At 49.0% G+C, this 25,836-nt stretch overlaps 3 protein-coding genes across 3 annotated transcripts; 1 reads left to right on the forward strand and 2 right to left on the reverse strand.

Annotated features, from left to right (window-relative positions):
• Positions 1 to 6,910: 6,910 nt before the first annotated feature.
• On the reverse strand, positions 6,911 to 7,850 carry LOC136991863 (olfactory receptor 5J3-like). The gene is given in 2 exon segments (XM_067295322.1): positions 6,911 to 7,618; positions 7,620 to 7,850. Coding segments are annotated over 2 exon segments (939 nt in total).
• Positions 7,851 to 12,180: 4,330 nt separating this feature from the next.
• Positions 12,181 to 13,116, reverse strand: LOC136991864 (olfactory receptor 5J3-like). Its single transcript, XM_067295323.1, has one exon. It carries the CDS (start codon positions 13,114 to 13,116, stop codon positions 12,181 to 12,183), a length of 936 nt encoding a protein of 311 aa, XP_067151424.1.
• Positions 13,117 to 20,819: 7,703 nt separating this feature from the next.
• On the forward strand, positions 20,820 to 21,760 carry LOC136991865 (olfactory receptor 5G9-like). Its single transcript, XM_067295324.1, has 2 exons — positions 20,820 to 21,103; positions 21,376 to 21,760. Exons 1-2 carry the CDS (start codon positions 20,820 to 20,822, stop codon positions 21,758 to 21,760), a joined length of 669 nt encoding a protein of 222 aa, XP_067151425.1.
• The last annotated feature ends 4,076 nt before the right edge of the window (positions 21,761 to 25,836 follow it).

Here is a 25,836-nt window from a genome sequence, read left to right on the forward strand (position 1 = left end):
GTAGCCATGTTTAGTCCTCTTGTATACAAGAGGCAAATGGACAGTTTCTTGGCCTCCACGATAACATCCACAAAAATTTCTCCGGCAGATTTCTTTCGGATGGCCTGGTTAGCTCAGATTTGTTTCCATCGTTCTTTTCCTCAAGGAACTGTGGCTGTACTTGCTATTCCTCTCTCTGCTTGTCTCCTACCTCTTCCAACAACTATGCTGAAAAAGGTAGGTGTGTTAAGGAAAGCTGGGATATGTTCACAAAACACAGAAAGGCAGGAGAGCTCTGGAAAGTCTAATTCTAGGATACAAGGACAAAACAAAATTTAATTTGCATGCGCAATCATATATTTACTCAACAAAGTATTGTCAGAAACATTCTGTTCTATCCGAACGGTGCACCAAACAGCTGAACTACCGACCTCAGGGACCAGGTCTGAAAGGATCCTCAGAACAAGAGAATGGATAAATGTCCCCAGTCACACCAACATTTGGAAAGGTGAGAAAGTATCTTCTTCCTGTGCTTTGCCGGGTGAAGTAGCAGAGGGGTTTTGCAGGGAACACATTATTGCTGCCTCTGTTCTGGCAATCTCTAATCAGTGCAGTGTTGGACAACTCTGAGTACAAAGGACAAAAAGGCATCTACCGGTAGGTCCTACTGTGGTTGGGAAGACAGGAACTTTAATTCTCCTGCCTGTGCAATGATTTACATAGCTATTTTCCATTTGTTTGTTTTGAGAGCTCCGGCATGCTGAAACCCGTCGTTGCTATCTCTTGTTACTATTATTATTTGCCATTGCCCAAAATCTTCCCTAAAAAGAGAATCTACATCGAGAATCTTTCTCGAGTGAAATTTTGGTGCTTCTTTCTTTTTTTTTTGGGGGGGGGGGGGAGTAGGGGGGCCAGTGCCTAACCAGAGCTGCCCTCAAGAAAACTAATTTTACTCCAGCCTGGTCCCGTTTTCCTGCTCTCTGTCATTATGTTGCCTGAGTGGAAGTAGAAGAGTCACCATATTAGGCCAGATCAGAAGTCCATCAAACCCACTGTTCGATCCCTAACAAACAACCAGCACCAGAATCCTCTGAGGAACATGTCAGGAAAACGGCATCAGGCATATAGAAAACTATAACAAAGCACAGCGGGATACAGCTGACTTTCTGGTCTCCAAAGATGAGATTCATCTCACGTGTTTTTAAAAACCTGAAGTTAAGCATCCCAAGTCCAAGCTAGCTCCCTAGGCCATGAGGTGGTTCTCTGGGCTCCCTCTACAGTCAATGGGCAGAAAACTCTTCCCATGCTACCATAGATGTCTGAATACCAGTGAATTCTCCATAAGGCACTCTCAAAGTCCAAAAGCTAGACAGAAATTTGTTTGCCCAAGATATAAAACAGCAGAGCAAAGGCTTCCTTAACCTGCTTCAAGCAGGGGCAGAAAAGCTTCAGAGGGCTATAAAGAGGGCACATCCGTGAAGAGCACAAGGCATGCCGCCAGCTAGCTTGCCAGATGTGGGTCTGGGAAGCATAGCCCGTTGTTTTCCAAACAACTCAGCTGCTGGACGAAACAGCTCATTCATGGCCAGCCTAAGACTGAGGGAATTCTGTCTGAACTCTACAGCTGTAATAAAAAACATATCAGGCCCCAGCTGTTGCCAGAGGAATACAATGTTTGGATGTTTTACATGTGAATGAAAGACTAGGAAAATAGTTCTCATTGTAAAATCTCATTTTTCCGAAAAGACTAATAGTGGAAATATGCTTGGGGGGAAAAAAGAGTAAAATACAAACAATGCTGTTACAGGCATCTGTGATGTGGTATTTGTTTCTATTTTTCTGCCTTTGTATTTGTCCAGGAAAACTGGCTCAATTTAGACACCTATTTTAAGATGAGGCTAAACAATTAGTTTTTAGACTCCAAGACTTCAGTAAGCTGAATTACAGTCTTTACAGATGCAAGTATGCCTGTAATCTCCCAGGTAGGCAAACACTTTCCCCCTCCCCCCCACACACCCAAATGATTTTTTTTTAAACAACATTCCTAAAAACAGAGGTCATTCCAGATATACAAATTTGTAATTACAACTTTCATGGTGCACATTCTATTTTAATGTTTGTCCACACAAAACAAAGCAAAAGCCTTAATAGGCAGTATTCGTACTGATGTGGTTTCCTCTGCAAGCTAGTTGAAAGAATCCCAGCATCGAGTAAAGTGGTTTTTGTTGTCTTTTTTTGGTTTTTTTTGTATGTTTGTTTTTTTTAGCGAAACTGGTGCTTCCTGGCCCTGCCTAAGGAAGAGCACAGCACTGAATAAGCAGCTGTTAGAAAGATGTTTTGAGTGAGGCTGGTGCATCCTGACCCTGCCTGGAGGTTGAGGTGCAGAAATTGCAATCGTTCATTAGTATCCTACGTGCCAGAAGTGAGCAGTCCTAAACACCATCCCGCACAGGAAAGGACCTAACCAAGAAATAATCCCGACCCTAGCTCCTACGGCTGTATCAGACATTGACAGCCTGAGCCCAGGTGCCCGCCCTGCGGAGACAGGTCTGGGCTGTCCTACTACTGCCCCGGCTGTGGCTCTTGCCTTTCTCGCTGTGGCGTGAAAAGAAGAAACCCCAGAGCATGATTCTGGCATTCAGTGATGCATCTTCAGCTGCTCTCCATCTCTTATGCCCCGTAACGTATAAAACAGATACAAGGACAACTCCAGGTTGTCTGGGTTTCCGGCTCAGATGGCTGCCCCTGCTACCATATGCCACGTTTGAAGGTAGCCACGTGAAAGATTGGGGTTTGACACCTGGCACAGGCCCTTGCTGGGCTGTGACCTGTTGGCATTTCCGTAAACGAGCCTTTCTTTGCATCCTCGGCAGAGGCATGCGGTGCTGGCAGGCATTCCTACCGCTCAGCACCACCCTGTCTGTCCCAGTCCGAGACTGTCCAGATGCCCAGCAGGAGCGTTAGTTAGCCTCAGCTTATGTCAGCTGAGGGAGCCCAGAAGAATTAAATTTGGACCAGGTGGCCTATGTACTGGAGAAACCCACATGTCCCACAGACTCCCCCGGAAGAGTCGAAGCCCCTAGGATAGATGAGGCCTTTAGCAGCTATGTACAAAGACAAACGCAAAATTATTTCATACACGGTAAGGCAGAAAAGGGGGAGCACAGCCAGAGCTAGACACGAGCCTCACCTCAACCAGCCCAGGCTCCCACAATATCTAAAGGACTTCTCAAGTTTTTATTTCATTTTCTATGGAGTGAAAAACAGGCAAAGATGAAGCATCTGATTAGCAAATGCCAACAAATGCATATGAACTGCACGTGTAGTGAGAACCAGAGATGCCTTATTCTTTAAGGAGACCAAATGAGAGGCCTTGTCTAGCAGCAGGCAGAGGGAAGAGTTGAAGCTTGACCCACTGGAAGCCTCTCGGCTGGCCTGAACTCCAAGCTCTCATCACCTAGGCTACGCTACCCTAAATCTATTTCTGACACAAATGACACTGCTCTGCTTCCCAAAACAAGAAGCTCACTCTGGGGGCCAGCCAGCCAGCCTTCCAGGAGTCATCAGCTTAACAAGCCCTTCTGGGCATTAGGAAGAAAGTCCCTAATGACCCTGAAACCTTCTTGGAGAGCTCACACTCACCTTACCTCATTCTTCCTAACAAGCCACTGCGGGACAACCTCAGAGAGACTATCAAGAAGGAAACTTTCTTCTTTGTTAATGGCAACGAGCACTTCTAAAGCTGTTTGGTTTGTCACAACTACCTCGGCCCTGAAGCCTGTGGTTAGGGAGCTTACAGGTCAGTACGTTGGCATATGCCTCGCCAGTCCTCCACTCCTTTGGTACGGAGGTTACCACCAGAGGTCCAAGTCCATGCAGCTTGCCACCAGCAGCTGAGAAGGCAGCTTCCCCTGGCCACCAAGGGTTGGCAGAAGTCACCTAGCACCTTGCAGCAGGTGCTTGGGGCCTCACAGGGGCTGCAGCATGGAGAGCTAGAAAACTCAGCATGAAGGAGACCCCCAACACACTAGAAGCAAGCATCAGGGGCCAGTAATAGGGCCCATCAGCAGCCCCAGGCACCACAAGTGAAGAAGCAGGTGCGGAGTCCATCCAGGGCCTCCCATCAGGAGCAAAAGGAGACCAGGCAGGTCCAGAGACCAGCCACAATGTACGTTCCAAGGGTCCATCTAGGAGGGAAGCTACCTGCAGTGCAGGTCTGAGGCCAATCCAAGAGACAAGGCAGGAGCCAGTCATGCCTACCAAACATCTCAGAGAAGGGCTCAAACCCCTGGGCTGAGCTTAAATGAGGTCCTAGGCTATGGGCTGGGTGGAGGTCCAGGTGAGGCTCTTCAGGGCCATCAAGGCCTATTATTGCTTTCAGGGCCCTGACTCAAACAGTGCTACTACCCCAGCTCATGGATGCTAACTGCGCTGGTGGTTCTTAGCTGCTTTCTGCTGCTTGAGGGACTGAAGTCTGTGAGGTGGCCTCCTCCACGGCCAGCTCTATCAGCAAAAGCAGGCCTTGATGTGCAGCAATGCCAGGCTTTTCCCGCCTGCGATTCCTGCCCCTCCCTCTTCAATGCATGTCAAACCATAGTCCTCTCCAACACAGGGCTGACTGCTGGTGCAGCCTTGCATCTCTCTGAGATGTGCAGCTGCTTAACCACACTTCAAATGGATGTGGTATTAAATTGGTTAACATGTTAAAAAACGCTGAATGATATGAAAGCACTGCTAGTCCAAGTGAATTCAGCTATTCATGCAGGCCCACATCTTGGCAGGCTTCAGGGAGTCACTAACCTCCCACCTCAGACTCAAAGGGGACATTAGCACCTGGTTTCTCTTAGAGAACTTCATGGCATTGCAGCGTCTGCCTGAGTCAGCAGAGATTACGTAGTCCCTTCAAGTTGGGTCATCAGGCCCTACCCAGATGTCAAGGTAGCACGTGTCCAGCTGAGGCACACGCTTGGTGCACGGGCAGCGCTGCCTGGGGCAGGTGACATTCCCCTGTCCGTGAGGCAGGGGCTGCCAGCGATGCCTCTGTCGGCCTCGGCAAGGATGCAGGTGAGCCCTCAAGCTCTGCCGGGGTAATGGGGACCAGTTCCCCCAGCAGCTGCATGCGGAGGGCCCGCCAGCATTCAGGACACCCAGGTTGGCACCTGAGTCCAGAGTGATGCCTGCACCACCACAGCCAAGGGACGGAGAAGGAAAAGGGAAGCACTGCGAGCCTTGCAGGGTGAAACAACCATCCCCTCAGTCTCTCTGCTGGACAATTTTAAAAAGCCTTGATTTCCTTGGTGGTGATATTTCCAGCTCTGTGTTCTGTAGCAGGGGTGTATGGCGCATGCTCCAGGACCACTCCGCAATGTGATCCAGAGCTAACCAGCGTGGGCATGGGGAAAGTCAAGAAACACAGAGCACAAGGCAGGGACCTGCACCCCAAGGGGCTCTCAAAGAAGCCACGCACAAGAAGGTGCTGGGCAGGAAGATGGCAAGTGAAAGTCAGCATACCTATAGAGAAAGTGGGGCGCAGGAGGAAATAAAGAACGTCATTAACTTCAGCTCAGAACCCCCAGTTTTGTACTCAGCCATGGTTTCATATTCCGTGCTGAGCGCAGGAAATGGAAAAAGTGCCTCTGGCCCTCAGTATAATCTAGAGAAAAAAACTTACTTTAAGGGAAGACTCAGAATATGAATTTGAACAACTCATTTAACGTGTTCTTTATACATACAGAAGAGCATAGTCAGTCCAAGGATATGAAGTTATACATTTAATATGCTGGAGGGTAGTGGTGGTCAACAAATCAGGTAGCACAACACTTCATGATTCAGCCTCAAACTATTCAGATATAGAAATGTAACATAAGCTTGTTCATCATTCATTGAAGTTTACATTATATCACAGCTTTTAAATAGTCTTCATTGAGCACTGTACATTCAAACTCCCGTTCACTCAGCATAGGCATTCTGGAAACATGGTGAGACTGCTTGACAAAAATGGAAAATAGAAACAAATAGTTTTGGCTAACAGAAAAAAGAGATGGTGCAAAGCAGATGAAAAAGCTTTGGGGGGAATTTCAACATTCCTATACTTTAAGAGGGTCTGTGAGAAGACATTTCACCCATAAAGCCTGGAGTGCTGTGTCCAGGTCTGGGCTCCCCAGTACAAGGGAGACATGGAGCTCCTGGAGTGAGTCCAGCAAAGGGCTGTGAAGGTGATTAAGGGACTGGAGCATCTTTGCTGTGAGGAGAGGCTGAGAGAGCTGGGACTGTTCAGCTTTGAGAAGAGAAAGCTCAAGGCGGATCTTATCAATGTATAGAAATACCTGATGCAGGGGGAGGTAGGGAAGATGGAGCCAGACTCTTCTCGGTGGTGCGCAGTGAAAAGACAAAATGAAATACAGGCAATGCTATTTAAACATAACAAAAAGGTTTTGATGGTGAGGGTGGTCACACACTGGAACAGGGTGCCCAGAGAGGTTGTGGAGTCTGCATCCTTGCAGCTATTCAAAGCCCAACTGCACACAGTCCTGAGCAACCCACTGTAGCTGATCCTGCTCTAAGCAGAGGGCTTGGACTAGACAGCTGCAGAGGTCCCTTCCAACCTTAACCCTTCTGTGATTTTGTGTGCAGATCCACAGCATCACCATCTCCAGCTCATAAACTCACTTTTTGCCGTTTTGCACAGTGGCAATATATCTATGAGAGTGTGGGGGACAGACTAACTGGAGAAGAAGCTTGTTCTTCAGACAAGAAAGATGTAGCTGTGTCAGTGGGCACAATCAGTCTGAGAGCTGGCTAATTAATTCTCCAGTCCTAATCTATGAGGTTTCAAACAGTTTTGGAAGCAGCAGATCTCAGAAACATGCATGAAACATTCTCTTTCAAGAGAGGAAAAACAAAGGAAAACAATATAAAATGAGAATGCCTTTCAGAAGTACACTTTCCTCCTGATAATATTGATTGTGGCATGCTTCACCTCCTTGTTCCTCAGACTGTAAATCAAGGGATTCAGCATGGGGATTATAATGCTATAAAAGATGGATGAAATTTTCTTGCTCTCCATTGAGTTCATGGAACTGGGTTGCATGTAATTGAAAGCAGCAGATACAAAGAAGATGGTGACGGCTGCTAGGTGGGAGGCACAGGTGGAGCAGGCTTTGCGCCTGCCTTCAGCAGAGCGCATCCTCACGATGGTCACTGCAATGTGGGTATAAGAGGCGATGATGAGCAGGTTGGTGGTGATCACGTTGAAGCCCACAAACACAAACATCACAACCTCGTTGAGCCACGTGTCAGTGGAGGAGAGAACAAGCAATGGGGGCACATCACAGTAGAAGTTATTGATGACGTGAGGGCCACAGAAGGAGAGCTGGATCAAGCCACTCGTGTGTGCAACAGCATTCAGCAGCCCCGCGAGGTAGCACCCAGCAACCAGGCACGTGCAGAGTCCAGGAGACATGACGACCCCGTAGAGCAGGGAGCTACAGATGGCCACGTAGCGGTCATACGCCATGGCAGCCAGAAGGTAAACTTCAGACGTTACAAAAAAAGCATAGAAGTAAAACTGCATGAGGCAGCCAGCAAAAGAAATGGCTTTGTGTTTTTCTGAAAGGTCCAACAGCATTTTGGGGCTGATTGATAGTGCAGGAATAGCAAATGTCTAAGAAGGACAAGTTACTGAGGAAAAAGTACATGGGGGTGTGGAGCTGGGGGCTGACCCTGACCAGCACGATGATGCCGAGGTTTCCCACTAGGGTCAGCATGTAGGTGCGCAGGAAGAGGGCAAAGAGGACGGGCTTCAAGTGTGGGTGCTCTGTGAGTCCTGCGAGGGTGAAGTGGGTCACCCTGGTGCAGTTCTCATCCACCATCTGTACTGTCCTTAATCGCTGCAGAGAGACCTGGAAGAAAGACAGAGCAAAGAAGTGAGAGAAATTTGTGTTAACATCCTCGCTGTCGTCCACCTTGAGAAAGCTCTCTCAGTATCTGAGACAGCGTGAGCAAAAGCCATGGACAATCCGTACATGCAGATGTCTTCCGGTGAACACAAGTGTAATCTGACAAACTGACAGCAATTCATCTGCCCTAATTGTCCAGGCTGTCTTTTTAATCCAAGGTGAGAGAAATAGGCTCTCCTGAGTGTGTATTCCTCCAACATATTCCAGCTGTCTAGCTTAGGAAGAGATGATTCACACCCTTGAGGACAGCCCTAGGTTTTCTCAGCACACACATCACCTCCCTTCCCCCTGGTTGTTCTCTCTCACAGGCTCAACATTGCTGAGGTTTCCCTTGCTTTGTCTTGTTAGGCAGCTTTACCTGTGCAGGTCCCCAGGCACTCTGCCCTGCAGTCCCTTTCACTGGTTGCAGGAATCAGAGTTCAATGAACTTCAAGGTAGAGTGAAAGGCAGACACAAGCTTTAGTTAACGTGTGCTGAGTTTCCTCTAAGCATGTTGCAGCTGCCACTTCCACCTCGGTGTCGGGATTTCAGCAAGAGCCATGGCAGCAGGAACAGAGTAAAGAGACTGTGGAGTGAAAGACAAGATTCCCGGACACACCTGGGCAGCAGCAACATCTCCTCAAGCTTTAGCGCATGCTGCACAGGGACATGAGACACTTGTAGCCTTGGGTCAGCCTCCCTGGAGCACATCAGGAGCTCAGCAGGAGGAGAAGCAATTAAGTAATACCTCTGCATTTCCCATGGTAGCTGCCATTTCGCCTTAGACTGAGTGTAATATCAAAATCTAAAACTCAGAGAAACTCCTTCTCAGGGAGAGAAAATGTTAGCGTGGGACATCAGCCTTATCCCTTCGACCTGCTGAATTGCATGCATGTTGCTCACCTTATGACTTGGAGACACCAAGGTTAACCGGGCAGCAGAGGAGGAAGGGATCCCTTCTGAGGCCTTTCACTCGCTCCCACACACAGACCCTGGTTTTCCTGCTCGTTCCCCTCATTTCTCTTCACTCTGCCTAGGACTTCCTGGGGGTATCACCTGAGAGGCTGAGCGGGGAACGGGCTTTCTTATTCCGAGATTCAATCTCCAACAGCATCCAGGAGATTTCCTCTTTGCTTTTCTGTCCTGCCGACCAGTTCCTTGCATGAGTATAACCCATGCTCTACTGGGCTGGTTTTGCTTGGTCGTCTTTTGCCATGCACACAAAGACTCTGCAAGCAGGTTATACACAGCTTAAGAGTAGACAGCAAGTATTTATTAGCTAAGGCACACACAAGATGATAGCTCAGACCAGCAGGCTACTGAGGTAGGCATTGCTGTGCTCCTGCCCCATCCCACTGAGGCTGCTGGCCAGGTGGGCATCAGCCAGGCTGGGAAGATGCAGCATCTTTCACCCCTGGGAAGGGGCTGAGCCTTCATCCTCCTGGCAACTCTTCTGATTTTCCCCTCAAGGTTTTGTAACATTTCAGGCCAGTATTCTTCCTCTTGGGCCCCTGAGTTAGCATCACCATCTCCACAATTTGACTGCTGTCCGTGTTTTCGTTCATGCGGCTTTAGCTTATGGACTCTTACAGCTCTTCAGCAGTGTTTTTGAGGAGGGCAAAGAGAAGGTCTCGCAGCCTTCCTGCAGGACCTTGGGTCCACGCTCAGAGCCAGGCAGTGGGCTATGAGCAACCCAAGCAACATCTGCTCTTGCCTTACACAACATAATACTTAACCAGGCTGCAGAGAGAGATGTTTGTGCAGGGCTGGTCACTCCCTTCAGTGGCAAACCTCACTTTGGAACAGCAATGAGATTCAAAGTCAAGGTCTAGAGGGCTTAAGGTACAAACGGTGCCACCTCCTCTGCCTGGGCCAGGGAGAGGAAGGTGTCTGGGAAGGTAACATGCCTGCACATGGCTATGTATATGTCCTGTCAGGGATGGCCTTTTTCAGAAAACATGTGATGGGGGTGGCCGCATCCACGCCATGTGTAGGTGGGAGGCAGCAACCTGCACCACGACATTGCAGGACTCCATGCAGAGGCACTTCCCAGCCATCGCCGCTTTGTCTCCAGCAGCATTTGTAGGACCCTCACAGCAGAAGACATGACTGATTCCCTCTTTCCTCCTCTCCCCCCACCATCCAGGACACACCTCCTGACTCTCTACAGCCTGGTCAGTGTCACCGCAGAATACGCCCATACCTCTCCCTTCCCCAGGCACCAACCATCACAAAGCAACCTGATGCTCGCTGGAGCTATGGACAGGACAAAAGCAACAGCAGGGACAGGGGAATTTCCCTCAACACCCGGGCTGAGTGCTCAGCCCTGACCATGACGACCGAGCAGGAGGAGGAGCAGTTGGTGGGCTCATGACTCCTAGGCCGGGATTATGCACTCTTGCAATTATTGCCCAGATGAACATCCAGCTCAGCTCTGCGCAGAATGGACCAAAAGGGCAGTCCGTGTCCTGGACCTGCACGGAGGCGACATTCACCTTTTTTTCCAGCTGATCGTATCACTGCATGGCCATCATTAGTTGGCCGCCTTCCCCCAGCAGATGGTACCTCTGCACAGGTAAAAGGGAGATTTTCTCCAGTCAGCCGCCCCCAGCACCTACGCAGCCTCCACCTGGATCAAGGCCAGCCATCCCCTCCCAGCACCATGCAAACCCTCCTGGGCACTTGGACCATTTTGAATAGTTCTGCCTGTGGCCTGGCTTCACAAAGCCAGCTACGGTGGGTTTCATAGCATGGTCCTGATATGCAGAGCACAGGCGAGGGCATGGCAGCAGTGCGTGCAGACAGAGGGCAGCCGCGCCGGGTCTCCTGGGATGGTGCAGGACTGTGCCGGAGGGAGCAGGCCAAAACAGCACAGCCTGCTCCAAACCACTGACAGCAAACAGTCCCAGCATATGCCACTGCCACGCTGAGCTCATCCTGCTGGGGTGGGAGGAAGGGTCCAAAGTTGTGCCAGGGAAGGTGTCAGACCACTTAAGCAGCCTGGGTAATCTGTGCCAGCGCTCTAGGTCCTGCCCTGGCACCTTGCTGTACTACCACATGCGTAAGCACAAGTCAGGCTTTGGCTTTTAGTTACTTGGCGGTGGCCATGTCTTTTCCAAAAGCTTAGGGGATTTTCTCCTTGGCTGTGGGAATGTGACATAGCCCAGTGTTTTCCAAAGGTGCTCGAAGAAAGGCACGGTTGCTTTGATGCCTTTCCAGACTATTCAGCTTGGGTTATGCATTCCCTTTTGCTCTACAAGCCTGCCTGAAGGTATGTGGGCTAAGTCCGCTGTCCAGCGATACCTGTTGGAAAGGTAAATACAAGCAAGCAAAGTTGTTGCTAAAAAGGATGGAAGGGTTGTTATCACCTCACCCACAGAATCACAGAGTGGTTGAGGTTGGAAGGGACCTCTGGAGATCATCTGGTCCAACCCTGCTGCTCAAGCAGGGTCACCTAGGGCCTGTTGCCCAGGATTGTGCCTAGATGGCTTTTGAACCTCTCCAAGGAAGGAGACTGCACAACCTCTCTGGGCAACCTGTCCCAAATGCTGTTCCAGGCTGTTCCACCATCACTTTCAGGGCCCTGGAGAAGGAAAGAACAACTCTCTGTTGCTCTCCCTAATAAATTATAGCCCACCACAGCAGTGCCATCAGACTCTCTTCCCTCTCCTCCTGGAGAGGTCCAACTTTGCAGTCCTGCCTGTGATGGAAGCTAATCGCAGGGCAGAAAAGCCTTCCTGCCACACACGGCCAACAGCTCTGGCCATCAGTGGAGAGCAGCAGTCACATCATGGGCCTTGGGCAGCTGCAACCAGCAGCACCAGTATGACGTGTCATCTCTGATCGCTCACGTGGAGCTCAGGCTTTCCCTCTGCAAACTCCCTGCTGGTTTTTACATGCGTCTTTGAGTCCCAAAGCTGCTTCTCAGGACTAAGCGCCCCAAGTTATGTTCTCTAGGGACAGAAGGAGCAGGAGCAGGCCCACCTGGCAGCCAGAAGTTCCTTTCCTCAATGCCAGCTGCATCCTTCAGGGCTACAACAATCACCACAAAGAAATTTGGAGGCCGCATGGTTGACCCTGGAGACTAGTGGTGGCTGTGAAGTCAGGAAATAAGCTCATGTAGCAATTCAGATGATGCATTGCATCTCCCTTACGTACTTGCTAAAGAAGGAACAGCTCCTCAGTAGTACTGATCAGTGCTTTGGGAAACAGTGTCCCTGAGCAGAAGGAAGAGGAGAAGAAGAAGAAGAAAAAAAAATCATCTTCATGGGCACATTGTCCTCCTCAGAAGTCTCCTCAGAGCAGCCTTCACCTCCTTGTTTCTCAGGCTGTAAATCAGAGGATTTGACAAAGGTATCACTACCGTAGAGAAAACTGAAGGCCACTTATCTTCATCAACTGCTGAACTAGAGCTGGGCCGTAGGTACATGAGGAAAAAACTCACATAGAGAATCAGGACAGCCGCTAGGTGGGAGGCACAGGTGGAGCAGGCTTTGCGCCTGCCTTCAGCAGAGCGCATCCTCACGATGGTCACCGCAATACGGGTGTAGGAGGTGATGATGAGCAGGTTGGTGGTGGTCAGGTTGAAGCCCACAAACACAAAAACCACAACCTCGTTGAGCCATGTGTCAGTGGAGGAGAGAACAAACAATGGGGGCGCATCACAGTAGAAGTTATTGATGATGTGAGGACCACAGAAGGAGAGCTGGAGCAAGGTGCTCGTGTGTATGACGGCATTCAGCATCCCTGCAAGGTAGGACCCGGCAACCAGGCACGTGCAGAGTCCAGGAGACATGACAACCCCGTAGAGCAGGGGGCTGCAGATGGCCACGTAGCGGTCATACGCCATGGCAGCCAGAAGGTAGATCTCAGACGTGGCAAAAACAGCATAAAAGTAAAACTGCATGAGGCAGCCAGCAAAAGAAATGGCTTTGTGTTTTTCTGAAAGGTCCAACAGCATTTTGGGGCTGATGGTGCAGGAATAGCAAATGTCTAAGAAGGACAAGTTACTGAGGAAAAAGTACATGGGGGTGTGGAGTTGGGGGCTGACCCTGACCAGCACGATGATGCCGAGGTTTCCCACTAGGGTCAGCGTGTAGGTGCCCAGGAAGAGGGCGAAGAGGACAGGCTTCAGGCGTGGGTGCTCTGTGAGTCCTGCAAGGGTGAAGTGGGTCACCCTGGTGCAGTTCTCATCCGCCATCTGTACTGTCCTTAGTCGCTGCAGAGAGACATGGAAGGAAGAGGGTGAAAACAATGCTGGATGCAATTTCCACTTCAAAATATCAATGTGAAAAGATGACACTGCCTTTGAGGTTAAATGGAAAAGGAAAAAAGTAAAAGAACTGCTGATTATTCTCTTGCAGTGACAGTAACCTCTTTGGAAGAAGAAAACGCAGCAGTTCTTAGAAATTCTTTTCCATAAGCATCCAACAAAGAAAGCAGGGTGTCACAACCTGTTCTGTGACCCCTGATTCCCTTCCAGGCACAAATCCAGTATCTACATGCAGATTCTGGGGGGCTCATGAGATGTTTCATAAATATAATGATGACAGCTGCGGACCATGCACCCTTCTTCATGTTTTCCTGTATTTTGATGCAGCAGCTACAGTGCCTAAGCAGATCCCTCTCAAGGCTCCAGTTAAAACAAGGTCCTATCACAAAGCGGAAGGGCATCTTGGAACTTAAAGTTCTGGGGAAAGGTGGCTGTGCTTTCAGGGTGGAAACTGGCCTCTCTTTATCTCTCTACAGACTAGGCAGAGTCTTTCCTTCTGGTCTTGTTTCCTTCATTAGAAGTGAGATTCATGTCTCTTTGGACTACCACACTACAGGCAAGCTACAGCCAAAGTGGCCCTCTGGCTTTCCTGGCAGTGTAGAGGATTGGCTCTTCTGACCTGTCATGAACTATTTCTCTTAGATTAAGAAGCCTTCTCCTCTGAGGGTAGCTTGACTATGGGAGAGGTTTAAATGAAATGCTCAGGCTTTGAGGCTTGCTCTGTAGATGTTGAAAAGGAGCCCAAGGCCAGCTGCCTCCCTGCACGCCATCGTGCACGCCAAACAACTCCTTCAGCTAGACGCTTTCACTTTTAACCTTTTGACGCAAGACCTTTTGACAAAGGTTGCCAAGGCGGGTAAATCTTAAGGCAAATCTCCCCTTAATCATTTCCTTTCCAGTTCAGGGGTTTGGTCTCTTTTGCACAGCTGATGTGAAAGTGCTCAAGCAGACATCTAAAATATCTGTTGCTACCAGAACCAATTGTCATTAAATAGTATGATGAGATGAAACATATCTAATCAGAAACTTCTGTGCTCAGTCAAGCGAGACTGCTCTTAGCTTAATTACAGAAGGGCATACTACTTCTCTGGTAGTAGTAGTACCCTTCAAATGCCCTTTCAGAATACTAAGGCATGCCTTAAGCTGTCATTTTCACAGGCTTTAGAAAGGATTTTCCAATGGGTAACAGAATGCCTACATGTTCCTCCAACGCAGGGCATGATACAATGCTTGCCTTACCCTTCCACTAACCTCTTTAATGACAAGCTCTCCCCTTACCTGAGGAGGTGCTTGCTAAAATAAATTGGAGTCGGGCACTTCTGCAGGGCAATTCATCCCCTCCAAAGAAAGGTCTTAGCCATTTGGGGTAAATCATCACCTGTAGCTGCTCACTTCCTGCCTTTAAAGGGAAAGTAGACACCCGTGTAGAGCTAAACTTACAAAGGTTGGATGTCCAAGAGTCAGTGAAGATTCCTCACAGGACAGAGACCTGCACATAGGGCAAAGAAGGAGCGATCTAGGATATCACTGAGTGCATATAACCATTGAAACAAGAGTGCTGCTGAAGAATACCTAGTGAGAACGGGAGGCCTTCATCACAGAATCACAGACTGGTGGAGGTTGGAGGGGACCTCTGGAGATCATCTAGTCCAACGCCCCTGCTCAAGCAGGGTCACCTAGAGCACGTTGCACAGGATCGCGTCCAGGTGGCTTTTGAATATCTCCAGAGAAGGAGACTCCACAACCTCTCTGGGCAACCTGTTCTAGGGCTCTGTCACCCTCACAGTGAAGAAGTTTTTTCTCACGGTCAGATGGAACTGTCTGTGTTTCAGTTTGTGCCCGTTGCCTCTTGTCCTGTCGCTGGGCACCGCTGAAAACAGTCTGGCCCCATCGTCTTGACACCCTCCCTTAAGATATTTGTATACCTTGATAAGATCCCCTCTCGGTCTTCTCTTCTCCAGGCTGAACAGGCCCAGCTCTTGCAGCCTTTTCTCCTAAGAAAGGAGCTCCAGTCCCCCCTAATGATCTTCGTAGGCCTTTGCTGGACTCTCTCCAGTAGTTCCATGTCTCTTGTACTGGGGAGCCCAGAAATGGACACAGTACTCCAGATGTTATACCACGTGAGCCTCAAGTGAAGGTCCTGAGAAAGATAAGGACAACTTAATTTGTGGGGGGGAGGAAACAGGAGGATGGAGCAGCCATGAGTGACAGAAAGCTACATTCTCTTTTGCACCTTCCTGCTGGGGTCCAGTATTGTCTGCACTGCCTACAGGAGCGCTGGTCATGGCCAGCTACCTGCAGCAGAGCTGCCGGCAAAGCCCCGTTTCACCATGCATCCCGGGGCTCCTGAGCCCAGCCAACTTTCTCCTGGGTGTCAGCAACATCCTGAGGAGGCCAAGGCAGAAGCTTTTCCTGGGCAGATGTGTCATTCCTTGCCTGACACAGCTACCTGCCCAAGCAAGTGGGGAGTATGGGCTCAAACTTTCTTTCTAGCAAGTTCCTCTCCGTTTCTCCCAAGCCCATCTGGACTTGTTTCCATAATGCAGGAACAGTACAGATGTGAGGCGAGCTTGGACCTGACAACAGCCTGGGACCCACTCTTGAAACACCACCAGGACCTAGCAGAGCTGTGTCCAAGTGTGCCCTGGATGTCGGTGTGCTCTCTGCTTCCTGGTACTTTGTCCCCTGGACTCCGGGTAGGACTGGTGGGGAAGATGCTCTTCTACAGACATGTCATCCCGTGGTACAGTACATACTCTGTCAGTACATACTCTGTTTTTGAGATCCCCATGATTAAGAGAATGGTGCTCAGGGGCAGGCATTGACACCTGAACAGGCATTTCCAACAATTATGATCCAAAATCGCCCCACCCGCAGGACCTCATCCTCTTAACATACATCAGTCTTCCAGAGTTTTCAGCAGAACCTGAAATCTCCAACTGCCATGCCTCTTACCTGGATACAGACAAACTGTAATGATTCAGACAAACTTTCAAAAGTGAATAATAATGGTGAGGTATTTGGCCAGCGTTCATTTTGAAAGTGTACCACAGGCAAGACAAGCTGACAAAAAAAATTTTCCTACCTTACATTGGTGCTCCTGCAGTTCTTCACAGTTCTCCTCCGTCCCAGTGAAACTACAGGCAGGTAGGATCATCAGCCAGGTGCTGACGGAGGATTTTCTCCAGGCACAAAGTTATCACGTTCTTCTCAGAGACATATGAGGACAGTCAACACGTCGCCATCCAGCATCTCTTTGTCTCGGAAATTCACTCACGTTTGCTCCGTTTAGTGGTCTCCCCGAGCTATTGGCAGACCCCCGCTCAGTGAGGACTGAGCGGAAGTCCAAATATAGGCTCTGTCGGTCTCTGTGAAACCAGAATGATGTCCCACTCATCCCATACTCATGGGATAACTTATCAGAGGTTCTCCAGGGCACCTGGTAAACAGAGCGAGCTTCCCCTGAGGACCTGGGCTTGCATCATGCAGAGATTTCTCTCTGCAGCTAATGTTTTGGCAAATCCCCCAAACATATCAGAAATAATGCCTGCAGACGATAAGTCATTATACTGATGCACTTAACTTTTCAGGGAAGAACTAAACACGAGACAATGCATTTCTGTGGAAGGATGTAAATCAGAAGAACAACTTCTTCCTGTGTTTCTGGAGAAACACATCCAAGTAACTTCTTACTACTGGCTCAATTGAAGGAAATCTGTTCATCTCTGTCATGGCCAGTCACGTTAAATTTACTTTTATTTGTGTAATATTTTTGCTTGAATTGAACGTGCATCTGTTAAAGAAAAAGCATAGCAAAATACAGAAATCAGTCTGCTACCATTCTCCCTTCTCCAGTTTGAAGACAACTTGCAGTTTCATATTGCCCTTTCTCATACAATTGTGCAGCAGGGTTTTCCTCCGGTGGGGTGCCATATCAGCTTCTTTACTTAGTCTTTTCAAGGACTCAGGCTAGCTTTGGACACCTCTGCAGGACATATCACTCATCAGAAGCACCTGTTTCTCACTGTACAGGATTAAGGACACCTGGACAACATGGTCAGACTTACAGAAACAACTTTTCAACACCTGCAGTTAGGCAGGTGAATCCCAACCAGGACACTGTTTTACCAAGTCTCTGAGTTCACACTCAGTGAGTTTACATCTGTTGTTACTAAGTCTTTCTTTCTGGGATTTACCTCCAACTCTGGAGGTAACACCTACCTCTGGGCTAGTTTACCTGAGGTTCCCTCTGCTCACAAGAAAAGGTGTCCAACCTAAAACATGCCATGTGCCACCATTAAGACATGTTCAGGAGCTGCTCTGCTGCACTCATGCCACTAGAGAGCAGTGGTGGTATTTTAAGGATGCTTGGAAAAACCCAGGATGTCTCATTCAATGTGTTGGCTAGTTTAGCATTACTGTCTCCACATCACACACTATCCATGGAGCCTGCACAAAGGTCCTGGCTCTTCAGCCCCTTCATAGGTGATCACTGAATCAGACTAATCACGGACTCGGGTGGGAAGGGACCTCAGGAGGCCTCTAGTCCAACCTCCTCCTTAATGCAGGATCAACACTGAATTCACATCACATTGCGCAGGGCTTTCTCCAGTCAAGGCTTGAAAAATCTCCAAGGATGGAGGCTGCACAGCCTTGCTGGACCCCCTTCCAGTGCCCAACTGCCCTCTGGGGTGAAAAACGGTCTTCCATCCAGTCAAATCTCCCCATTTCATTTTATGACCACTGTCCCTCATCTCTCTGCTGTGCGCCTCAGCAGAGCCTGGCTTTGGCTTCTTGATAACCTGCATGTAGGCACTGTGAGGCTGCTCTTAGGTCCTCCCAAGGCCTTCTGGTCTCCAGGCTAAGTAAGCACTTTTCCCTCAGCTGCTTCTCACAGGTGACCCCCAACTGTCTTGGGGGTCCCTGCTAGACTTGCTCAGGTTTGTTGACACCGTTCTTGCTGTGGGAGGCCAAACCTGGAGGGGGTACCCAAACATGGCCTAAGAAGTGCCAAGTAAAGGGGGATAACCACAGCCCTCCACATCCTGGCTGTGCTCCTGTGCACGTGGCCCAGGATGCTCTAGGCTCCACTCGCTGCCAGGGCACGCTGCTGGCTCAGGCTTGCCTGCCAGGACTGCAGGTCTCCCAGCAGAGATGCTCCCCAGCACACACCAGTCTGTCACAGGCACAGCACTTATCATTTGTCCCCACTGAAGTTCATGAGGTTCCCGGTGGCCCATTCCCCCAGCCTGCCTAGGTCCCTCTGCACAGCCACCCTGCCCACAAGCATATCAACAAGACAAAGCTTCAGGAAGCAGCGAGGGCCAGCTGGGACCTCAGCACAGGCAGGACCCTCCCCATGGGGACACAGACCCACAGGCACAGAGCCAGCAGGCAGAGCCTGGGGCTGGCAACAGGCTCCCTTGACAGCCCCAGGCACGGCAAGCAAGGAGCCAGGTCTGGGGCCCATCCAGAGGCGACCTATGGTGCAGGTCTGAGGTCCACCCAGGAGGCAAAGACCAGGCTGGAGACAAGCACACCTACAACATAGCTCAGGAAGAGACTGAAGGCCCTGGGCTGAGCTTAAACAGGGCTCCTGGGCCATGGGCAGGGTGGTGTGAGTGGGGCTCCAGGTGAGGCTCCTCAGGGCTATTATGCCCCCTTGCTGCCCTCAGGGCACTAAAATGCACAATGAATGCCATCCCAGGAGGGATAGAGAAGGCATTAAACAGAAACATTTTGACCAGTTCAGAAAGCAATGTTTTTTTCAGACGTGGAAGTATACCATCTTGGCGCATACGCTTGGACCTTTTCATCTGCATTATGAAAAGGCACCTTTCATTTAAAGATTGATCTTTATTTTAACTGGCTTAAGTAAATTGCAAACAAATAAACTTCATGCTGCGTCCAATAGAAATGCACTTTTCAGTCTTTCTTCTTTATTCTGTGCACACACACACACACACACACACACGTGTACATAGAAACAGAGGCAAATGTACATATGTATATGTGTACAAATGGAAAGGAACCAAGTCCCCTAGCATTCTTCCCACTACCCTGAGGATAAGCTAAGGCAGAACAGACCTTGCAATCAAAACCGAGGTCGCTGGGACACTTGCAAAGCAGAGGTATTGGTCCAGCATCACAGAGTCCATCATTCCCCAGCAATGTGCTCCTCTATCACACAGAAGTGAAAACAAGGTGATAATCATGTCCCCCAGCACAGTAAGCTTAACTGAAAGGACCATCCTTTCAAAACACACAGGAACCTTTTTGGTTTTGTTTTTTTTAAAGCAATGCATAGTGCCAGGATAACTCTCTTCTCCCAGGGAGAGGATTTGGGACAAAAGAGGTTCCTCGTGGTCAGAGGACAGTGGGGCAAGCAGACCAAAAGGACTTTGGGTTTCCATGAGAAATTGCGCCAGTGAAAAGCTGAAGCTCAGGGTAGCTCTGCAGCTGCTTGGCCCAGCACGTGTTTGATGGGGTGCCTCACCCTGCGCAACAGGCAGGGTAAGGCAACACTGAAGCTGCCCACTCAAAGGAAGAGAAGGCAGAAATTCTACTCCTATTCTTGATTTCTTATTCCAAATGGCAAGGAGGGCTTCATCGCCTGTAACAGGGAAGCTCCCAACTGGTGATCAGCCTGTGACTGTGCAGCGATGTTGCTGGGGCAGCTGGCTGAGCCCTCAAGCCGCAGGAGAGCATCTGCCAGGCTGGACTGGTCCTAGGTCAGGGAATGGCTTAGGTGATCTCTCAAGGTCTCCACTAGCACAGATTTTCTAAACTGTAAGTTGAGACTGATTGCGAACTCACAAGGAACAACATGAATAACCGCGAGCCTTGAGTTGGGACTGCCATCTTCCCCGCTCTCGCCTGGAAAGAGCACAGTGATGGACACCAAAGGCTCCAGTCCTGAAAGCTTTTCTCTGTAGGAGTGCAAAGATACCGATGTGGAACAAGCAAACTAGGTGGCTGGGGGAGTCGAGCCGTGCTGGGTGAGGGAGGGCTTGAACACACCTTTAGCGCCCATCACAGCAGTCTTGCAGGGCAAACGCCTTCTACCAGCCCGTGTCTCCACTCCAGGTAGATTTCACACCTTCTTGGAGTCCACAGATCTCTCAGGCTCTCCAGAGACCTTGGAAAGGCTTCCTCTTTTCCTGGAGCTTCAGGTCTTCCTCCTTGCCACCCCCAGCCAGCTCCCCCTGAGCCAGCCGTCTCCCCAAATGCATGCTCAGTTCCTCCCAGAGCCAGCAGCCCCCCTTCCTTCCTCCAGAGCCTCTCCCCGGGCAGGCGGGCACCTCTCTCCCCAATATATGACCTTTTTCTAAACATCATTTATCGTATCTGGACACCATCTGACAAGGAGACATTTTGACCACCCAGCACAGCATAGCTGATTTGAACTCTGCAGTAAGAAAGGAAGTGGCAAGCAACTAATGCCTGAACGGAGCTGGATTAGCTCCTGAAAAGAAGGATTTGCTAGAGCTGCCCACAAGCATTGCCCAAAAGCGATCGCCAGCCCCATGAGATCATCTCCTAGGACTACCAGGGCATGGCTACCAAGCTATCTAACTAACACTAGCTCCTCTGCTGGCTTTTTCTTTCTTCACTCAGGCTAGGAAGAAAGGATGGTAGAAAACTGCACAGAAGCAATAGAGTTCATTCCTGAGGGGTTTTCAGACTGCCTGCAACTGCAGATTCCCCTTCTCTTGGTTTTCCTGGTGAGCTACGTCGTCACATTAGTGGGGAATCTCGGGATGATCTTTCTAATAGGGGTTGACCCTCAACTTCACACCCCCACGTACTTCTTCCTCAGTCACCTGTCCCTTGTAGACCTCTGCTGCTCCTCCGTGGTCACCCCCCAGGTGCTGGCCAATTTCTTTGCTCAGCAGAAAGCCATTTCACTTCTGCAGTGAGCCACACACATGTGGTTCTTCAGCCTCTTTGTGCCTGCCAAGTGTCACCTCCTGGCAGCAATGGCCTAGGACCACTATGTGGCCAATACGTGGCCATTTCCAAACCACTGCTCTACGCTGTCATCATGTACCCAAAATCTGTGCCCGGCTGATAGCTGGCCCTTACATGGTGGGGATCGTGAATGCCGTGACACATAGCAGCCTTGCTTCCAGCTACGCTTCTGCAAGCCCAGTGTGATCAATCACTTCTTTTGCGATATCCCCGCAGTGATCCCCTGCTCCTCCTCACAAAAGGGCACCAACAAGCTGGTGCTTTTCACCCTTCCTTCGTACTTGGCACGCTGAGCAGCGGCGTTATCCTTGTCTCCTACACATACACCCTCACAGCCATCCTGAAGATCCGCTCCATCAAGGGCCGGCGCAAAGCTTTCAGCACATGCACTTCCCACCTGGATGCAGTCATTTTGTTCTTTGGGACATTCTTCTTTATTTATGTGTGCCCCAGCTCCCGCTTCTCAGAGGAAGAAGGCAAAGTGGCTGCTGTGCTCTACACCATGGTGATCCCCATGCTGAACCCCTTCCTCTACAGCCTGAGGAACAAGGAGGTGAAGGCTGCGCTAGGGAGGCTGATGCAGAGGAGGAAGTTTTCTTAGTGAATGTGATGTGGCGGGCACCATCCCATGCGGGCATACCACTGCTTTTTTGCAAAGCGTGCACTAATATACAAACAGTAATGTTTGTCTTGGGGGGGTCAACTTGTGCTGCTGCTGTTTTTTGTGATGCTATTTTATGTGTAGAGGAAGCGTTCTCCAGGGAAGGCTGTCCGAGATCACGTGCAGAGAGAAAATACCAGGGTAGACCAAATCCTTGACACAAGACAGAGCTTGACTGAAGGCCAGCTGTAACTCTCCTCTGGCTGTATACTCTGTCTGCAGAAAATTAATGCTGTTTTGTGTTTTATTTACAATGGCATGATGCCAGCCCATATAATGGAGCACCATAATATGTGGGAAGGGCTCTATTCTTTCTCTTAGGGTGTGAGCCCCTGTTCAGCCTTGGGAAGACATGGTGCTTATACAAAGCAGTGGCAGAAGTGATAAGCAATGACAGAAGCAGGCTGTGCTTACCCTGTAATAGGCAATGACTGTAGAAAACGGCACGTTCGGATCAGAGCCACCAGGGTGGGAGAACAATGAGCAGAGGGTCCCAGATGAGATGTTGGCGTGAGTACAATGCAAGCTGCAGGAATATCCAGCTACCCTCAAAATTGTCTCCTGAAAGTACTTATGGGAGACTCTGGTACCCACACATCGTGATAAAAGCAGACCCCCCTCCCCGTCTCTGGTACACGGCTCCTCCCACATCCTAGCATGGCTCCCTGCTCTTCCCAGGCAGCTGGAGCCACTTTGGGCAAAGCAGTTTCTTCTGCTGAGGCAAATCGCTTGCAACCAAGTCTTCTCAGCTTGCAGAGCCCTATGTGGTTCCTGGGTGGCGTGCAGGACAGCTTCAGTTGCACATGCTCTTCCTGAACACCTCTTGCATGTCCCACGGGAGCAGTCCTTGGTGTCCTGTCCAAAAACCAGTATATGTTTCCAAACCTGCTTGTTTTTCTGTTTTTTTCTTCACTTGCAGTTGAGACCATTAAGAAAAAAATCAGCACTGACTGAAATCCAGAGCACTACTTCTTTTGTGGCCTCGCTGAACTTGCTCACTTTTGTAGAAAAGGTATTGGGGGAAAATAGCGAGGGCTGAGGAAAATCTGGCATTTTGGTCTGGAAAACTGATTTGCCTATGTGTATGGCCGGCTCCAGTTCCTCCTGCACCTCACTCCAGCCAGGGCCTGCAGATCTGCAGCTCTAAACTCACACGCTGAGCTAGCAAGGACACTCCAGGTAACCCAGCAGAAGCTGACATTTAGCTAATTTTCAAATACCTTTACAGAGGACAGGTTCATAATACAAAGACACAACATTGCTTACAAGGGATATTTTTATTTTCTTTTGAAGTTTTTCCCGTTGTGCTCATTCAGTCTATTTAGCATTTCTTTCCAAAGTGCTACTCTGAAAAGACACTTTATGCATTTTATGTCAATCTTTTATTACCTATAATTATGAATGCATACTTCATATAAAATATGCCCACTAACTTTATGGCCATACAGTAGCGGCAAAATAAATTTGGCACTTCAAACATCCCTTCCTTTACTGTCTGATGCAATATTTATTAGTTTGACTTCTTTGGGAAATGATGCAGCAGCTATGTCTGATGTGTGAGTGTGTGTCTGTGTGTGTGTGTCTGTGTGTGTGTGTCTGTGTGTGTGCACGCACGCGCACACATTTTGGTGTTCTCTTAACAACAGTAAAACCCAGCAGTCTAATTCAGTCCAGCCTGGCAGGAGGATATGGTCTCACAGGTACATGGGTTCATCAAGGGTTCGTGCTTAACTCTTCCTCTTCATTGTCTGTAAAGTGCTCCAGCCCTGGAGGACACAGCCAGAAAAAAATGGGAATTGTTCCGGCTTAGATACTCTGGGTGCAGGTTCATCCCATTTAACTTCACATGTCCATTGCTGAGCTACTGCTCTCTGCTTCAGGATGAGATGGCTTGTGGGGACACTTTAGATGCTGGCGCATAGGTGAGATAAATCCCTCTTGTTTTGTTCAAGAAAGGCGTTTCCTCTTTTGCATTATGACTGGGGGTCCCCCCCCGCCCCATAGTTGATGCCCTTATTTTGGATCGATTCATATAATAGTACATTGGGGTGTAATTAACCTTCCTTTGGAAAAAAAAACAGAAACATGAGGAAAACAAAACAGCAGCATAGTTGATAATTGCTTCTCCTGGGCATGAGACATCTCTGAAGACCTAAGGAACATCAGGGACAGATTTCAAAAGCACAGTCATCTGTTATAGGTCTTCAAGATGATGGAAGCTGGTGGGCAAAGCTTGGGAGGAGCTGGATATATCACAGTGCTTGGCTGTGCCTCCAGGATGGTTTTCATGTTGAAATAATACCTCAAACTATCCTAAACTGTAAACCAAATTTCCAGAGTCTGGGTTGAGGGGTATCAGACGTTCATATCTGCGCACCCAGCGTAGTCTAGCTCCTGTACTTTCTCTGCAAAAGAGATTTGAACCACCACCACCCCAAATCCCCATGTTTTGCACAGTTTCACACCCTAATTTGGATTACTGCAACTTGGACCCTCTTCTAATGCTTGTTTCTCTCATTAGCTTCATTGCCTGTACCAACAGAGACCGGGAGCCCACTGGAAGAGGGGAATCACCCTTTCCAAGCTCAGATGGAGACTGCAGACAAGGACAGCTATCTGCAAGAGCAGCCAAACACATGAGAATGGAAGTTAGAACCTCATCGGAAATGAGGCTGGAAGGAAAGCAGGTCGCTTAGCTCATCCCTCCAGTCCAGCGACCAGCAGTGGAGGTTGTCAGCCTCCACCACAATCTTTCCCAGAGCCTGACTGCCCTGACAATTAGCAGTTTCCTCCTACGATTAAATATAATCTTTTGGGGGCGATTTAAGCCATTATTTCTTCTCTTTTCCATCAGTGACAAAGATACATTTATTCCCTCTCTTTTTCTCATGTCCCTTTATACACCATCTTTTCTTCTGCAGAGTTCACAGCCACATGTCTTCAATCCATTGCCAGTGATATTTTCTAGGCTTTGAGCGTTGCTGTTGCTCTCTTCAGTGCTCATCTTTTCTGCAGGAAGGTGTCAGGTGCTGCTGGCAACACAGGCAAGGCCTTGCCAGTGCCAGGAAGAATGGAAATACCAGTTCAGCAGTGCCGTTTGTATACATATGTCCAAGGGTGATGCATGAAAGTCCCATTTTCAGGCTCAATGTAGGTACCTCCAGAAAACTGTAGACCACTGGATCATCTAGCCACTCCAAATGCCAGCTTTTGTCATCCTGGTCTTCAACTCATTAATATTTCCCTCAACACCGTAACTGTGATTTTTACAGAAAGTCATATGGCAACAGGTGTGCAGGAACCCAACAGCTGGATTACTTGGGAATCCATATCCCTCACAGAGGCTGTTTTTTTCTCTTGAGGTATTCAGACAAAGAGCAGTAGCCAGTTTTGTCCTTCCTCCATGTCACTGGTTTGGAGTCCCCTAAAGGCTCCCCACTTGAATGATAAAAGAAAATCCCTACATTCATTTGTAAGGAGCTACTTAAAAGTGGATTGATTTTTTTTTCTAAAAGTGGTTCTGTGATGCTGTGAATGAGTATAAATCCCTGAAGTGCCCCAAAATCATGACAGCAGGTTAAAAATCATTAAAGATAAAATATTTAATATTAGAAATAATTAGGAACAGTCTCTTATTGAAGCAATTCCCATTTGCTTTATTTGTGAACCTCCAGACTTTTCTGTGCAAAACTTGGACTTGACTTAGCTTCTTTTTTTTTTTTCTTAATAAATCAATTAAAATTGAGAATTGATTTTCTCTCATAATGACAAGACTGCTGGCTGCGATGCCGGGATAAAAGCTGTCAAGAACTGCGGGACTCGTGACCTAAGAGTGAGGAGAGGCGAAGCTGCTCCCCAGTGCGGGGAGCCAGCGGTGCGTGAGCGCTTGGCACAGCTGCCGAACAGGAGCTGCTTTCTCCGCTGGCGTCACTGAGGATGATGGATGTGCGACCAGCTCAGAGTCTTCTGTGTGTCACCGGAGAACACTGCGTCTTGAATTTCCACTTTGGCGTTTC

Source organism: Apteryx mantelli, chromosome 4 (genome assembly GCF_036417845.1).
Source record: "Apteryx mantelli isolate bAptMan1 chromosome 4, bAptMan1.hap1, whole genome shotgun sequence".
NCBI lineage: Eukaryota > Metazoa > Chordata > Aves > Apterygiformes > Apterygidae > Apteryx > Apteryx mantelli.

Excerpts from the sequence above, each read along its gene's own strand:
- LOC136991864 (XM_067295323.1), bottom strand. The coding sequence starts at position 13,116 with ATGGCGGATGAGAACTGCACCAGGGTGACCCACTTCACCCTTGCAGGA.
- LOC136991865 (XM_067295324.1), top strand. The coding sequence starts at position 20,820 with ATGGTAGAAAACTGCACAGAAGCAATAGAGTTCATTCCTGAGGGGTTT. Across the intron at positions 21,104-21,375 it reads AAAGCCATTTCACTTCTGCA|TGATCCCCTGCTCCTCCTCA; the intron begins GTGAGCCACACA and ends ATATCCCCGCAG.